The sequence below is a fragment of the Rhinichthys klamathensis genome, unplaced genomic scaffold (genome assembly GCF_029890125.1).
Source record: "Rhinichthys klamathensis goyatoka isolate OS25496 unplaced genomic scaffold, OSU_Roscu_1.1 h1tg000078l_1, whole genome shotgun sequence".
Taxonomy (NCBI): domain Eukaryota; kingdom Metazoa; phylum Chordata; class Actinopteri; order Cypriniformes; family Leuciscidae; genus Rhinichthys; species Rhinichthys klamathensis.
In genome coordinates this window covers 765,606-783,710 of record NW_026606620.1, presented here as the reverse complement: position 1 = coordinate 783,710, position 18,105 = coordinate 765,606, and the positions used below count along the sequence as shown (strand labels likewise).

The following is an 18,105-nucleotide window of genomic DNA, read 5'->3' as shown; positions in this document are numbered from 1 at the left end:
CGAGCGGATAGAATGCCAATGAACACGAAACGAGTCCTATAAGTGGGTGTGGCTTAGAGTTCCATAAACTGTCTCTGATTGGTCAGGCTAATGGATTATTAACTAAATTGCAAAAGTTACGGTTTGTGTTTAGAGCAACAATTGAACAAGCAGTAAGTTTAAATAATTTAAAAGGCCTATGTAAAATAAAATAAAAAAACAGAAAAGCATAGTAATTAAAAATAATATGAAAAAATCAAAAATATGTATTAATTAATTCATTCATTTATGTATTTATTATTGGTTAATCCAAAAGTTTTGGGATGAATTCCTTTTTACAAAATTAACAAAGTCAATCATATCACGTGGTATCAGTTACTTTTCTTTGCGCAGATGCGGCTCAGTGTAGGATTTGTTTTCTGAGCCACCGAGCGCCATCTAGAGGAGGAAGGGTTTTAAAACAGTTAGTAGTTAACTGCTCTATAATCCCGTTCGAGAGCTACGTAAGATTTTGCAGCAGCACGATGTTTCGTGTGGGCATATAGGCTACTGTAGCTTGACAATGTTTTTGTTTTATGGGCATATAGGCCTATTCTACTAATTCAGTATCCATTAACTAGGCTAATAGATTTATAGGCCCAACGTACGGTATGATAGACAGGCCTATCATTATCTCAGATCACCAATGTTGTAAATTTAGTTGTAAATTAAATAATATTTAAGTGAAAAATAATTGCAAAAGTATGCACAAAAGTATGCACTCATCATTCACTTGGATCATTAACCCTCGTTCTGCCGCAGAGGAGCTGTTCAGTGATTGGTGCTGAAAGCTTTACTGACAGTAAGAGTGGCCACAGTGGTGCTCGTGGGTAATGCAGGGAACATGTTGTGCTGTAATGAAGTCTCTTTTAGGTCGTGGGGTTTCCTTGCTGACAACGTGATTTTAAGGTCTGTGTGTGTGTGTGTGTGTGTGTGTGTGTGTGTGTGTGTGTGTGTGTGTGTGTGTGTGTGTGTGTGTGTGTGTGTGTGTGTGTGTGTGTGTGTGTGTGTGTGTGTGTGTGTGTGTGTGTGCGCGCGTGTGTGTGTGTGCGTGTGTGTGTGTGTGTGTGTGTGTGTGTGTGTGTGTGTGTGTGTGTGTGTGTGTGTGTGTGTGTGTGTGTGTGCGTGCGTGTGTGTGTGTGTGTGTGTGTGTGTGTGGAAGATTCAGTGCCATTAATTTCAGCTGTAAATAGTGCTGTAAGAGTTGATAACAAAAGGCTATGCAATTACATCATTAACTAGTATCTTAAAGGTAAACAACTGTAAGTAAGTAAGTAAATAAATAAATAAATATTTTCGTTTATTAAAAAAAAGATTAACTGTGGTTTCCAGAAATTTAGCAGAAAACAGAGTAATGATAAAGTGATAATCTATTTGTTATTACATAAAATATACGAATAATGTAGTGGTACAATGGAATGCCACGTGAAGTTCCAAAGAATGTTTTTTTTTCCCGTAACTACCCACACAAACACTATAACACCAACATATATTAAAATAAAATAATGCTATAAACATTAACTAAACAGAATATGATGTAACCACCAATGTAAAATAAATAGCCCTTAATAAATAAAACATAACCCAGATAAATAAAATAATCTTCGTTTTTAAATAAAATGTAAGCAAATATAATGGCATTTAATAGAAATTCTAGGAATGCCCCTTTCTGAATAATAAGATAAATCATTTTATAGCCTACTTCTAAAAAACACTCCTTACGATAGGCTACTTAAAGTGAAATCACCATAGAAATCACATAAAGGCTATATTACAAATGTTATTTTTATCGTATATAGTCTAGTTACTTTAGTTAACTAATTCGATTTTTAGATTTTACTGTAACATTGTACTTTTCAACATATAATATATTGTACTTTTTTTGTACTGTGTGTTAACTTAACTACACTTCCCTAATTATTGTAGTTGTCTTAGAACTGACCATTCAGCGCCCTGGCTTTAAGGGGGCTGTACTTAGAAATGGGTCGCGTGCCGCAGTATCCAAATCTGATTGGTTAAAAAAAATGTCAATCTTTTAAAGTCTCTCTGCATTCTGCAATGTCAACACTAGCGGTTTTACTTCAGAAGGAAGTAGTGGAAGTTGTAGTGCGGAGATATTTAATTAACTGCCTTTACAGTTTGTTACTACGTCTGTGTAGTTAATGTAACATTCAAGGAAAGGTAATGTGTGGAAAAAATAGCTATTGATTTTTCTGATATTTTTAATCCAACGGCCGTTTCTCTCGCCGTAAACGCAGTTCTGATATCGCGAGCGATTATATGTTTCATTGTGCGCTCGTGACAGTGGTGCATGTGCGTTTATTCAAGCTCAATGAATGCTGCTTCTGGGGCGGTTCGGTGTCCTTGGTTATAACGTTAGCGGTTCGGTTCTCTCACTTTCTTTAAGGAGCATTGGGTTTTTCTAGCGCGTAAGATCATGCATTCGAGCCAAAAAGTGAATTGCATGAGTGATGGTGCTGCTGGAAATGTAGGCAGATGCGTTAAAGGTGACGCGGATTCGGACAGACCTGCTGGCGAAGACTCACTGATGGTGGCCGAAGAGAGACATCCGAGAACCGGCAGTCCGCGCGGCGCTAACTGGGATGATGACTCTGAAGCGGAGGCACACTTGGACGGGCGTAACGTGGATGTGGACCCGGATACTAGAAGGAGGGCGTTCACCTGGTGCCGAGACTTTCTGTCCGGGTCTTGGAAGACTATATCAGAACCTGACTTTCGGATCAAAATAGTAAGGTAATAAACGGGTTATGAAAGTTCATATAAGTATTTAAGATTCTAAATAATCAGATATTATCCCCTTGCCAATATTTAATATATATATATATATATATATGTATGTATTATATATCTTGTGATCCACTATTTATTCTTATTAAATATCGAACTTATAAACTGTGTGAATAGGAATAAAGTATAATACTGCTTTTGTTTGTGCCTGCAGTGGAGGACTCAGTAACCTGCTGTACATGTGCAGTTTACCAAACGATGTTCAGCCTGTCGGGACCGAACCTCGAAGAGTTCTGCTCCGGATCTACGGGGCCATTCTGCAGGTGGGCCACCCTGATCACATTCAGTAGACCAAAAATACAGTTGCAACAGCAAGCTGTCTATATCTTAGATCTTTATTGCCCAATGTTGTCGATTCACTGTTATATAACTAATGGATATCTAATCATTTGTTCATATGCACAAACAGGGAGTGGATTCTCTTGTTTTGGAAAGTGTGATGTTTGCCATTTTAGCAGAGAGAGAGTTGGGCCCACGTCTCTATGGCATTTTCCCAGAAGGCCGTCTTGAGCAGTACTTGCCTGTGAGTCTTACACCAAAATCCCAGATCCTATATGCATGTTTTAAAATGAATCTTTAAACACCACAACACTTGAATAATGCAGTCATTCTATAGGAGTGATTTTAAAACCTTAATCATAGATAGGGCTGCAACGATTAGTCGACGTTGTCGACAACGTCGACAATAAAAATTTGTCGACAAATATCTTTGTTGTCGAGTAGTCGTTTGATCTCACGTGACCTAATGTAAGGGCCTGCAATCCCGCGATTTGACCGCTACGGCGCTGTAGCGCTAGAGTGTAGTGCAGCCCTTACAAATGCTATTGCGGTAGAAGAGAAAACAGCGCGAATTATGACAGTGCAAACGAATCCGAACTAGCAAGGTTTAGGTTTGGGAAAGTTTCACAAAACTTCAAATCAAGAATGCTGTCGTGTGAAATGTTGGGGTGCAAGAGGAAACATCCCGGCAAAAGAGGAGCCGGTGAGAAGTGAGTGTTCTCCAGCTGGAGCTAACCAACCAGCGGCAAATCTTTCTTTATTAGAGAATGCAATACTACTAATAATAGTAATAATATTATCAATAGTAATATAATTACAGTAATGTGATGACTTATTTTGTATAGAATAAAGCTTGATCGAGCTTAGGAGTCAGGGCTGTTTTTATTATTGTAACACTATATATTAGGTATTATTATAGTCTTATCACTTGCCTGTATTTTGTTCAATAATCATGAAGACTTACAAAACGAGATGTTATATCCTTCCTATGATATAGGAAGAATATCATGGCAGTTACTTTATCATACTATAAATTAAAAGGTGAATGAGAACGTCTCTGTCAGCTAAATTGTCATGTAAAAAAAGATTGTAATTTTATAATTATAATAATTGTTTGCAGATTAATATTTTACCATTCTTTGTGTCCTGAAGTAAATGTCCCTTTTTCTGTTTCAGTTCTAAGAAAAGCAGTGGGCCTATTAAACAATGCTTAGAGAGCATTTGTGTGTGATTTGAGTTGGACCGAAATCTGAAAACTTAAAGAGAATGACCTGTTTAATTGGCTCAAAGTTCATTAAAACAACTATTTCAAAAGCTGAAGTGATTTTCTTTTTTTATATTATAGTTAGAATATGTATAACTCAATGTTTTAACTAATTGGAAAAGCTGAATAATCGTTCCAAACTTACTGATTAGTCTGCGAAATAATAGACGATTAGTCGATTAATCGTTCTAATAATCGTTAGATTAATCGATTATCAAAATAATCGTTTGTTGCAGCCCTAATCATAGATCAAACATTTTACATTCTACATATTTCTGCATTGTAAGAGTGATAAGTCAGATCTGCTTCTTTTCCACAGAGTGATCGTTTGCGTACGGAGCAGTTGGGGTTCCCAGAGATCTCGGCTGAAATAGCCAGTAAGGTGGCACGATTCCACGGCATGGAGATGCCATTCAACAAAGAACCCAAATGGCTGTTTGGAACGATTGACAGGTAAAAGCCTTAAGGCCTGGTATACTTAAATTTCCGCGTTCCTTTGGCCGTGAGTGTGGAAAGACACATTAGCGGCGTTTCCACTGCCGGGCCAGGGCCGAGCCGTGCTAGTGAGTGCCAGAGCCAGTCGCGTTTCCACTGTCACTTCCGGGGCTTGATCGGGGCTTACTCGGGGCCAACGGCCAGGATTTCTGGCCCGTCGAATACCTTGGGCCAGCTCGGGCTAGAGGCGTGGTCAAGGTAAAAGGCGGAGTTTATCGGTGTTATGGAACGTTATGATCTGAAGCAAGATGCACATTTCACTTTTTTATATCGCGCAAAATAATCGCTGCTTGAAATGGAGAATCGCCTGTACTGGTCTGTCAAAGATACCAAAGCTCTTCTGAGCATTTGGGCAGAAGAAAGGGTACAACGTCAATTTGACGTCGTGTGAAGAAACGAAGACGTTATAAAATACATCGATGCTGAACTTTCTAAGCTAAGCATTCAGCGAGCAACGCTTCAAGTTCAGGAAAAAAAAAAGTTGCGGGCGCAGTATTATACAAGGCGATTCAAACGCACAATGGACAAAGCGGAGTTCAGAGAAGGAACTTTCCAAATTCCATGGTTCGACTTGATGGACGGTGTGCTGGGTCACCGTCCCTCTGTTAGTGGCGACTCGCGAGACAATCTGGACACTATTGCAGGCTGCAGCCACGGCCGGTGAGTTAATAAACATGCTATCTTCCTAACTTAAAAAATAAATAAATTCATAATACCCGCTGAAATGGGTTGGGTTGTATGACGTTTGATCCAGAAAGGCGTGTTAGGGGCGGGGTTTAGGGCAGCGCTGCGGGGCTACTGGCCCGGCAGTGGAAACGCAAGCCCGGTGCCTGAGGCCCGAGGCCACTGGCTCGGCTCGGCTCACTGTTAGCCCTGGCCCGGCCCTAGCCCGGCAGTGGAAACGCGGCTATTCAGCGCGTGCGCACTGTCTAGTGGACTTTGTTTTCACGCGCTCAAGTGACTTTGAGCTTAACTATCTGTTTGGCTGATTTGGGAAATATGTTTTAAACAGACATATTTTGTTGAAATTTTAACACAAAAAATTAACACTTTAAATTCTTAGTTTACCTGAAGAATAACAAAAAATGCCCTAGAAAATGTAATTAAGCTAATGGAAGAAATTTGTCTTAAAGGGCTCTGTTTAAGTTTTGGTTCTTTAAAACCTGCCTTCCACAAAGCATTGACTTCTTTGATTGGTCAGCCAGACACAGTCTGTTGTAATTGTTACAACAGTAACATATATTCATATAAGTTCAAGCCCAAGTTCGATAATGACTTTCAAGACTTTCTGATCAACGCAAATTCTTTATTTTAGGTATTTTTAGGTAATTCTTTATTTTAAACCTGTAACATTTCAGATGTATTATTTTCAGAGGCGGACAGAGTACAGAGCTTTGTTACTTGAGTAAAAGTACAGATACCCCTTGCTAAATTTTACTCAAGTACAAGTAAAAGTACTACATTCAGATGTCTACTTAAGTAAAAGTACTAAAGTACTTGTTTTTAAAAGTACTTGAGTATCAAGAGTACAAGAGTAGATTTTCTAAATATTGCATTAGTAATCTACTGCCACAGTGCTTACATTTATGCACAAAAACGTCCTACATGGAGTTATGAAAAATGTTAATGTTAATACCTTGGAGAATGTAAAAGGAATTGAAAGTAAAATCAAGTCATTTTCATCTTTTTACCATGTTGCTTTATTTAATTTAATTACATTTTTGGGAAGTCCCATCTTTAAATGCGGGGACAACACACACACCACATGTAAGGGTGGCGCTGCCAATAAAGCACCTAAAAGCTGTCACAAAGAACCGGCAAAAGGAATGATTATGAATATGTAAAATATAGCAAGGAGATATTTTAATTGTTTATTAATAAACACTTGTTAATAAACAAGTGTTTTCTTTGTCAGTGTCGGCTAAGATGAAGTTGACGATGCTGACTCGCGATCTTCAGTAGTGAAAGCGCCAGAGAGAAATGCACATTTCATACAGATTACATAAGCAGAGAGCAGTCTGTAGTCTGTTTTCTTTCGTTTAAAAGTAGACATGTCTGTGAGGCAAGTAGGCTACCTTATACACTGAGTTTCGGTTCATTTATGAGACGAGATCCAGTTCACGTGCCGGCGCCTCCGTTTCTTATCTATCGTCTGCTATTTACTTCTTATTTATTAAACCCAGGCAATTGGTTGATGAAACATTGATTAAAATTAAGATACAATTAATGCAAAACGAAATTCAGGTTAAAGAAAGGTTTTGTGTTTTCTGTTTGATGTCTCTGTGAAAGTTTTAAAGCATTTTTTATGCCGCTTTCAGAGCGCTCACGTCCGTAACAGAGAACACGTCCATAACATTGTTTTTTCCTCATAAATGCAAACCCGAAAAATAAAATAAAACAAAATTAATATTTTATGTACTGTGGAGACTGAGCACCAACCCTTCTTCATTCGCTGGGTAGTAGCCTACTTTGGTTTGCGCAGTGTAATTCACATAATCAGTAAAAATATATTTTGCCTCCTAAAGTTTTTTTTTTAAGAAATCAGAAATCCCTCGTGGCTACGCCACTGCCACATTTGAACCTGACTGTGTTAAACACACCACATACTCAAGAACATCAAACTAAATGCTTGGCTTACATTAATGTGTAATATAAAATCTGACCATGGAGTTGACTTTGGCGGAAAGCTGAAAGTGATTGCTGATAGGCTGTCCCAATCAGTGGCGCCTGCACAATCCAATCACGTTTGAGAGGGAAACAAACGTTTTTTTTTACTCGGGTACTCACGGTTATGGATAGAAATGTATTGGAGTAAAGAGTACAATATTTGCCTCTCAAATGTACTTGAGTAAAGTCATGAGTACTCCCCAAAAATGATACTCGAGTAAAGTACAGATCCCTCAAAATTGTACTTAAGTACTGTACTCAAGTAAATGTACTCCGTTACTGTCCGGCTCTGATTATTTTGACTGTCATTTCTCTACATCACAGTAAAAGCTGACCTCCATCAAACTGCATGGGTTGTTAGAAAAATGGTGAAAACACAACAAAAGGTTGTGGTTGTACTGCTGAGGAATAGTGTCAGAAATGTATTTTAACCACTGATTCTTTAATTCCTTTGCCGTTTGGAAGTCCATGTGATGATGTTTTGCCCTCGCAGTGAAAAAAAAAAAAGAGTATTTCCTCGGCATAGTGATAAACTCTTCCTGGCCTTATACCTACCTTTGTTTGAGGGCGAGCAAAAAGCAGGCGAGCATATTCAGTTGTGTTACATAGTGACGTCACCACGTTATGGAAATAATAGCAGGAGTACAGACTATTACAATTGTTTAACAGCTATATTACACACTAAAAGAAAGGTAAAAATGAAAAAAAGCATAATATTTTACAAATTATATTTAAATTACGCAGATCGTGGTTTATTATGTTTGCTGTATACTGTATGTTTAAATAGGGCTTGGGCGTCGTGACGTCATTACTTGGCGTGGCCGCCATGTTGATTTCCTCCTTTACTGCTACTGCGCACTGTTTATAGACGTACACCCTCTCAGTCGTGTGTCTTAATTTGATTAATTTGGCGTTACTATTTCACACCACAAACAAGGTACCGTACCGATACTAAAATGTTACGTGAACACACTGCAGATCACTGATTGGTCAGACAGAATCGTCACTACCAGCGTCATTGTATTTGCGAGACATCAAACCCGCTAGATTTAAATAGCCAGTAACAGCCACCGCTGAAGCACCTATTTTAAAACCACTTGCTTGACTTGTTGAAGAAAAAAGAAAGAAAGAAAACTTCCAAAAAAGAAATGGCTGAATCGTTGTCTGTGGACGAAGTGCAGACGTTCCTCTCGTTGGTTGCCGAGGAGCGGATAAACTATAACGGTCAGACTATAATCCCACCCACTTTGAAGCGGTACTAACTGCAGTGGAAAAGCAAACCGAGCTAAAGCGAACCGAGCCGTGCCGTGCCGAGTCGTACCACGCAGTGGAAAAGCAAACCGTGCCGCGCCGAGCCGAAACGTACTGAGCCGTACCAGCAGTGGAAAAGCGCCATTTGTTGGAAATTTCATATGGATCCAAACCGTTAATAGTGCCGATTTTGTCCACATACCGGTCCCTGGCTTCCCTATTTAACTTATCTCGGTAAATTCCACATCCTTTTAGGCTGGGATTTTAACATCTTTTTTCTTTCTTTTCTTTCTCCCAACTTTGCTTCTTCTCCTCGTTCGACTTGCTGTATGTTTACATTCGCGAGGCCATCAACATGGCCGCCACGTCCCAGAATGCAACGTGGCACCCAAGCCCTATTGGCATCAGTTTTAAATGACTGTTTATGTTAAATGATTGTTTTTGTCCTTCTGAACAGGTACATGGAGCAAGTTAAAACAATAAAATTTGTGCGTGAAGCTCACATCAAGAAATTTAACAAGCTGATGAAGTATGATCTTCCTGCAGAACTGGAGAGTCTGAGGTGAGAAAGATGACATGTGAATAGAAAGAGCAGAGAGGTTGAATGAAAATCATTTTGTGATATTAAACTTCCAGTTAACAGTAAACGGCCAAGGTCATTGAATGCATGAAGCATCTAAAAGTTTTCCGTTCTAAAAGTTAGAATTTATTATTATTATCTATGTTGAAAACAGCCATTCTGTTTAATATTTTTGTGGAAACATTTATAATAAAAGAATCTTGATTTTTAGTGAATAGAGTTCAAAAGAACAGCATTTATTTTAAATGGAAATCTTTTGTATAATTATAAATATATTTACTATCACTTTTGATCAATTAAATGCATCCTTGCTGAACAAAAGTATTAATTTCTTTAAAAGAAAAAAAAATCTTACTGACCCTAAACATTTGAACGGCTTTGTTGTATGCCAGCACCCTTAGCCCAGTTCCAGGCATCACTGATTAGGCACACTTACAGGAAGCTGCATTCTGTGCATACTCAGCTTGCTTTGTCAATCACACACACGCACACGTGATTGTGTAACTTTTATCTGAATGAAATGCTTACCTACTGCTCTGTATGTGTGTGTGTGTTCCTGCCCATTGCTGCACTTTTTGTTCAATGGTCTTTTAAACACTGAAAACAATCATTTTAAAAGCAGGTTTATAAGAGCAATGTGAAAAAGTAGCACTTAATCATGTGCCGTCTCTCTCTCTCTGTCAGGTCACTGCTGGCAGCTACTCCCTCTCCCGTTGTGTTCTGCCATAATGATGTACAGGAAGGTAAAAGATTGCACATTTGCATTAATACACGCATACTAGTGTCCTGTCTAATCTGGTAATCTGATACGGGTCTATCAGTCACTGTTACGCTGTACCATTATGTAACCTATCTGCCCTTTCACCTATAAAATCATACTTTGTTTTTCAGGGAATATCCTTATGTTGGATGGCCGAGAGAATTCATCTGACAAACTAATGCTTATTGATTTTGAATACAGCAGCTATAACTACAGGTAAATCTACCATATATAGCACACATCTGCATACTATTTTATTATTTATGATAAATGCAGCTCTAAAGAACTCTGATTTTGGTCTGTTCTGAGTGCAGAGGCTTTGATTTTGGAAATCATTTCTGTGAATGGATATATGACTACACATATGACCAGTGGCCCTTCTACAAGGCAAAGGTGGAGAATTACCCTGACAGACAACAGCAGGTGAGTCACTACCTGCCCACCCACACATTACAGCCTAATCATTATTTGTCTTGATATTACAAAAGATTAGACGAGCAAAAAAAAACCAAAAAGATCAACTTGTAGACTGACAAGCTGTCAACTGAAAAACAAAGTTACAATTTCATTTTCTTTAGATGTTGTGTACTATCACTCCAAAGCATCTTTACGAATAGTAAAAGTAAAATTGAGAACATTATAAAATGATATCTAGGTACAGCAGTATTTCTTTTAAAAACATGCTTTGTATCAAGCATTTTGATTAAAGGAAAAGATGAAGAAAAATGAAAAATTGTTCATGTTAATTGTTATATTCACTTAATTGTGAATAAAAGTTGTGAATGTAATGTTATCCAATGTATTAAGGAATAATTTATGGGGACATAAAAGTGTGGAAAAAAACCTGAAACCTTAGAATGATTCTATGCCAGATTTGTTGTTGTTATTTTTTCTCTGTTTTTTTGCGCACACACACACACACACACACACACAGTACAGCATCATCACAAATTATATAATTGACATTAGTTTGTTGCTTGATATTTGTCCACCTTTGTCAAGTAGTTGTAAGAAATAATTGGTGTTGGACATGATGTGGATATCATTTTGTGACTGCCATCTAGTGGAATGTTTTGGAACTGATGTGACATAAAAAGTGTGTCAAAGGTTATCACAATAACTTTTACATGCAGAGGTCAGCAGCCTGACTCGCACCATATTAATATTTAACAGCATAATATTTAATTGTCCAAGAATTTATTCCTGATGCAAAGTCATTAGAAATTAGCTAAATTGTGTCATCAAGCAGGGGACAATGTCAGTCCTTTTTAAATATCTTAAATATAATTAATACTTAAAAAATAAATAAAAAGATATTCCTATAGATAGTATTTTAAGAGTCTTTGTTTTTCAGTTACATTTTATCAGACACTATCTGTCAGAAAGGGGGGGAACTGCACCTGCAGACCAAGCCACGATAGAGGAGGACATGATCATTGAGGCGAACCGGTATGAAACGCATTTACTATCAAACTTTTATTGACATAACCTGGAAAGAACATCACTGTGTACCGTTTGATGAATTTTCCCCTCCACCTAGTAACCTTTCTATCTGTTTGTTTTCCAATCTCTCAAAAAATCACACGCACACAAACAGGTTTGCCCTTGCGTCTCATTTCCTCTGGGGTCTGTGGTCCATTATTCAAGCCAAGATCTCCAAAATCGAGTTTGGATACATGGTAAAATATAAAAATTGTATCACAACACACAGATTATAAACCTCATAAACATTTTCCTAATCCTTGTACGATGATTTATTTAGGACTGTCAATGTATTTAAATTGTAATGGAATTACTTGAAGCCCTAATTAATCACATTAATTGCATATCAGTGGTGACCAGTACATCACCTAAAAATATAAATATTCACTTATACATTCATTTTAAGATTGTAGTGAATGTACCATAAATGGTTAAGTAATCCTCGATTCTGAGAGCTCAATCAAACCGCATCATAGTTATGTATACAGTAAACATAGCAGTGTGTACAGAACAAATCCCCTCTGTTCGTCACTGATCTGAAGTCATGTGAAACTTCACCTCATTTCTGTCTCTCTCTTTCTGCTTTTCTCTAAAGGACTACGCACAGCACAGGTTTGACACATACTTCAAACAGAAGAAGCTCATTTCCTAAATGGCACTCACAGAGTGTGCTTCAGGATATCATTTTGCATCACGTATACTGTTTAGGTATTGATTCTTTTTTTTCTTTTTTTTTACCATTCAAGGAAGGGCACAGTACAAAACAATTAAGACTGTTAAAGAACGGTTAAACCTGGGGAACATTCTAATTATTATGTTATATTATAAAAAGTCCAAAGATATCCTGCCTTAAACTAATTTTGTAGGGCTTTATAGTTGTTTTGTCCCTTGCAAAAATTTTAATTTACAAATGATCTGCAACAAAAAGGTTTGATTTTAAACCTAGATATAATTCATTCACTGTTGGTGCCACTTCATTATACAAGGCAAACTGTAAATTCATTTAGTCTGTTTATTTATAATCTAGCTGCATTTAAAAAAATATTTTATGTGTTTACATTTTATCTAACATATATGTGGTCAACATTATCTATTAAGAATCAATCTGTCCATCATTAGTACTGTGTAAACCACAGGGTCCAAATTATGTCTCTGTGTCCTCGTCTCATTTTTGTGTCCTAGTTTCATACTACCGTTTGTTTGTCCTGTCATCTTAAGAAACAATGTAGTAGCTTGTTTAGTTTTCCTCCCCCGGAATTTAAAAATATTACGAAATTATGTTGCATCCTTATTTATAAACTGTGAAATACATTGCACATGTTTTTTTTTTTAACTCAGGAGTCCATGATAATTTCGGAATGTCACATAAGCTGCTACTGTTTCTTTGTCATGATTTTGAATGGCTGTATTTCATATAACAATTTCAGCTAAAAAGTTCTTGTAACTGCTGATGTGTTTCTGTTTTAATGGTTTTATGCTTATTTTTTACTTGTCCAAAGCAAGTATACTTTGCTCAGTTCAACCAAATGGTAAATGTATCTCTGTTTGAGTCTTCAATCAAAAATTGATGGCAGAAAAACAACACAAATGCAGGGGATAGTATCATTATACAGTGAATTGGAGGGATCATTGTCATCTTAAGAATAACTTTATTAGAATCATATTGGGAGTGTTTGAATGTACAAACTTATGCTCTTGTATTTGTCTTTGTAAATAAGCAAATTTATCTGTATCATTTTCACTTGTGTAGTAAACTTATGCAAACATCGAGGGACCATGAGAGTATTGGGCTTGGCCACTTTCACATGCTCCTTAAAGGGGTCATGAACTGGCTTTTTATTTTTTTTTAAATTGTTGTCTGAGGTCAACTTATGACGTTCGCTTGGTTTTTACATTCAAAAACATAAAAATGAATAAGTAATAGGCTATTTTCTACCCTAGTTTTGAGCCTAGCTCACAAACGCTCGGTTCCCCACTTTGAAAAACGAGTCGTTTGCTGAGCCTGGTGTCAATAAAAGCTTTTATTGGACTAACAAGGACGTTTTCAGTTCTGAAATTTACAGGATATTCTTATAATATGATGACCTCTTAGATGTCAAAAGCTCAAGGAAAATTTGATTTCTCAGTTCATCACCCCTTTAAATCATTGTTAATCTGTAATTTGTAATATTGAGTTGAGAAGTATTAGCACTGTAAGAACAAATGTTAAATTAGATTGCTTTGGCTAATCTAAGTTACATTTTAGACTTGTCTCTCTATTTCTGTTTGTTCCTTTGCACTGCAGTTATCCATTAATTTTGCTCATTAAAAAAACATGCAGACATATCTTAAAGGTTAAAGATCAGAGCTGTTAGCATAAGGGTTATGGAGACAATTTCAAGTACGGGTGACCCATGAATTGTAGAGATGTTTTGGATTTGTTAAAGGTACTCTAAGCGATGTCACGCGTTTTTAGGCCAAAATGTTTTTGTCACATACAGCAAACTCTCTATTTCTCTCTATTTCTAACTCTCTATTTCTACCTCACTATCCGCTAGCTGCCTGTCCCCTAAACACACTGTAAAAAAAAACGCGGTCTCTGTAGACAGCCCAGGCTCCACAAACGGCAACAAAAACAGACTGGGCCAACCCGCACCACGAAAACAAAACAAAGTGTTCCAGCCAATAACCTACAAGAATGATTTGGGGGGTTAGTGCGCGTACACATGAAGGGGGGTGTGGAGGAGAGAAGCATGAAGAGGGAAGTCAGAATTATAAGTCTTTAAGTTTGATATGGCCGACACATGACCAAAGAGACGACGTTCCGATGAACAGTTTGCAAAAATGCAAAGAAGAGGTAAAAGAAGAAGGAACACGCAAAGTCCTGAATTTACATTGGAAAAGCCTTTGAAAGATGGCGAGAACTCCGCCGGCAGAAGGGCTTCCAATCTGACATCAGGCTGTTAAGTTAGCTCTGTTTTTGCTGGACAGGTGGGTAAATCCAGTTTGTTTTTTCTAAATGGACTTCCATGTTCGCCTAACAAACACAAGGATATAATTAGCTTGAACAATGCAGTCAGCGCTAACTTTGATGAATACAACATAGGTCTCTAGCAGCTAGCTATTAATCTCTATTGTAAATGATCAAGCAAACACACAGTAGGGCGACACTTTGTGTGAATGATTGTTTTCACCAACTGTTTGTTATGAATTTGAATGCTTATTTATAGCCTATATTGACAACTTAAATTTGTTTACGACGGAGCCGTTGTTTATGCTCACTGGGAAACGCGAAGCTAACGTTATCTTGCTATTATTGCGTCCTTGTATGGGAGCTAAAGTTATAACCTCTGGTGGCGAAACGTTTTATCGTGTTTTTCTGGTAATGTTTCTCTTTTTCTGCATTATATGAAAGCATTTATCTAACTTGGCGACATTACACCTTGAATGAAGTATCAGTAAAACTACAGGGGGAAGGGACGGGATGAGGAGGAGGGAAGGTCTAGCTAGCCTCCGTTTTGTTTGACAATACTTCGAACATCAACAAGAAGTGACGTCACCCAACATCGCTTAGAGCACCTTTAATGTCTGCCATAATATGTCTCATCTTACAATTTATTATTAAAATAATGCACTATTCAAAATATTTCTCAATACGAATTTGAGAAATGTACCAGTAAAAAAAACATGAATATATATATATACTCTACATTATATTGTAATCAAGCATCATCAGTTACTAACATGGTTCAAGTGTTGTGTAATTCAGTAGACTGAACAGAGTGGCCCACCAGATTTTGTTTCCTGTTCCAACGATTCCTTAAAATAGCTCTACTGCTTTTGCTCTGGCACACGGGCGCCATATTGAGCCTTGAAAACAACCATGCATGTTCTACCAAAAAAAGCAGGCTGGATTTATCCTCCATCCACCATGGAATGACATGTCCTTGGCTGGGATTGTGAGTCAGATTTTCTTTAGAATCATAGACTAGAATAGTTCCAAATGCAATATTTGAATTCAAATTGCAGCTGAATAGGTATACAAAATCTGTAAATCCTTCAACTATCAGAGTATTCTACCTAAATGGGAACATGGCTAATCTATGGCAGATTATAGTTGTGGCCTTAATTTATTTTTTCACATGGATAAAAAGACGTTTAGAAGAGATACAGAGGTTTTTGTGCTTCAAAAGTAGTTTAAACTGGGTTCAGTTTGGACAAGCAGATTCTGATGTTGTTGAAGAGAAGTCTGATAACCTACAGTCAGATGTCTGGAGAACAAATCAAGACTACAGAACCTATCGGCACCAGAGCAATGGACCAATGGTGATGGTGCAAACCAGCACACATACTTTCCATGTGAGTATCTACATAAGCAAACATAAACCACAGACTGTAAAAATCTTGGCCCACAAATGCAAGATGTCATGCTTCTTGGCACTTCCAGGTGGATCTGGAGAAGCTTGCAGATTGCAGTGAGTATTTCAAGGCTCTGTCCCACTCCTCTATGAGAGAGACGTCTGAACGGCTGGTGCACCTTGAACATATTCCCTCTCCAGTCTTCCACAACCTTCTAGAATTTTGCTTTCGACAGCGGTTTTGTGTTCCTGAAGATCTCCTTGGGGAACACCTACGGGTAAGCACATACCTATTGGCTTCTGGGTTCACAGATTGTCTACTGATGGCCCTCTCTCAGGCCCTGACGGAGTGGACCTGCTTGGGGTATCTACAGCTGGCTGAGGAGCTCTGCTGTGTGGAGCTCCAAGAGACTGTCCTAACCTACCTGAGCAAGTATCTGCTAGAGCTTCCACACCTGAGCAAGGGATTGGAACCACACCATAAAGTGGAGCTTCTCACTTTAAGGTCAAAGGGAAGTCCATTCTTATGCTGCTTGAGAAAAGAGAACTTGACCTCAAGTAATGACCTGGAAACCGAGGCTGTCCGAAGACTCTTTAGGCTGGAGGAAGACGGGGATGATGGGAAATGGAGTTCTCCCACAGATTTGCCTTTTTGTGCAGATAAGTGGTGCTTCACCACAGCGGTTCTCTATAATTACCTCTATCTCATAGGGGGTTACAGACACCGTGTAAAAAAGGGTTATGAATTCAAGATGGCTTCTTTCCGGTACAACCCCTTTACCAATCAATGGGTATCAACAGCTCCTCTGATTAAGGTATGAACTTTAGAACATTTGCATACCATAGGATAAATGTCAATATCTTTGCCAATGATAGTATAATCATCTACTCTAAAGGTTTCAAGGTGGTTTAAGTAGTTGACCTGCTGAATTTCAAGCTGGTTAAGTCCAACAGACCACCTTTGACCAGCAACAAACCGGTTTACCATGTTCCAACTTTATAGCCTAAAGATAATATAGCGAAGCATGGGCAGATTTCTGTCTGGAACTGATTATCCTTAAAGATCTCATTCCCAAAACCCAAGTTTCACTTCTAAGTATCAGAAATACATGAATAAAGGTCAAATTTCAAATGTGACTATCCATGATACCTCTCAGCACAGGCGTCACTTCAGTGCAGCAGTGTGTGAAGGGAGAATCTTTGCTGTGGGCGGCTGGTATCTGGATTCCCTTGTGACTCCCGACTCCATCACAAGTGTCTACACTGCTGTGGAGAGGTATGATCCATGGACGGACACCTGGGCATTCGTTTCCTCTCTCCCTCTGACGGACTTCCAGTTCAGCCTGTCCCTTTCCCATGATTCCCCACTCACAACCAGCCTGGGTCACTGCCTCTATGTACTGGGAAACATCCAAAGAACCGGAGAGAAACTGGTGCTGCGCTACGATTCAAGACAAGGTACAACTGTAGCCTAGAGATTAAAGATAGGTTTGGACAACATTCAGGGTTCATCTATGAGCTGTTGCCACTGAGATGCATTTAGAAAGTAGACTCTTTCTCTTCCTCTCAGATTGCTGGTGTGAACTACTCCCCACTCTAACCCGCACCAATGCAGAGCTCCCCATCTTGCACTTCCTGGGTGCTAACAAAAGTCAGTTGGTTGTAATTGGTGGGAACAATTCTAAAACCATGGTGACATCTTTCTGCGTGGACTCTCAGAAGTGGGGCCGTGTCAGGGCAATGGAGAAGACCACTTTAATCGGCCAGGGCACCATTCTGCATAACGAGGTCTACATGTCAGGGACAAAGGACAATTCTGTAGTTAAACTGAACCTGGATTCCCTGTCTCTCTGTCCTCTTCCTTCACTTCCTTTCTCTACTTTCTATGAAAGCATCTTCCACCTCTACATCTGACCTTAAAATTGCAATAAAATATAACAACAATATTTCTCAAATTCACAAAATGTATAAACTTGTCTGAAGTAAAGCATGTTGTGAGAACCTGTTATTGTGGCATAATCTTTCTGTAATAATAACACAATTAGGTCTGCTTGCTACGACATGACCATTACTTTTGTACATATTTTGGATTAAAGTTTTTCAGTTTTTTTTTTTTTTTTTTTTTTTGCATGTAAATCGTCCTTAACTGTTTATGCTGTGGGCA

General features: G+C 38.3%; 2 protein-coding genes across 3 annotated transcripts; both read left to right on the top strand.

The window, feature by feature from the left end:
* The first annotated feature begins 2,360 nt into the window (after positions 1 to 2,360).
* On the top strand, positions 2,361 to 12,328 carry chkb (choline kinase beta). The gene is made up of 11 exons (XM_056251192.1): positions 2,361 to 2,772; positions 2,981 to 3,089; positions 3,236 to 3,349; positions 4,689 to 4,822; positions 9,240 to 9,344; positions 10,047 to 10,105; positions 10,254 to 10,338; positions 10,437 to 10,545; positions 11,477 to 11,571; positions 11,720 to 11,801; positions 12,200 to 12,328. The coding sequence occupies exons 1-11, from the start codon at positions 2,456 to 2,458 to the stop codon at positions 12,254 to 12,256; spliced, it is 1,266 nt and encodes a 421-aa protein (XP_056107167.1). The 5' UTR covers positions 2,361 to 2,455; the 3' UTR covers positions 12,257 to 12,328.
* Positions 12,329 to 15,298: 2,970 nt separating this feature from the next.
* On the top strand, positions 15,299 to 17,966 carry LOC130085426 (kelch-like protein diablo). 2 transcript variants are annotated; one of them, XM_056251191.1, is made up of 5 exons: positions 15,299 to 15,942; positions 16,031 to 16,219; positions 16,316 to 16,756; positions 17,099 to 17,399; positions 17,512 to 17,966. In XM_056251191.1, the coding sequence occupies exons 1-5, from the start codon at positions 15,676 to 15,678 to the stop codon at positions 17,853 to 17,855; spliced, it is 1,542 nt and encodes a 513-aa protein (XP_056107166.1). In that variant the 5' UTR covers positions 15,299 to 15,675; the 3' UTR covers positions 17,856 to 17,966. The 2 variants fall into 2 exon arrangements, with proteins under 2 accessions (XP_056107166.1, XP_056107165.1); XM_056251190.1 differs by having other exon boundaries at positions 15,300 to 15,942; positions 16,031 to 16,756.
* Positions 17,967 to 18,105: the final 139 nt, after the last annotated feature.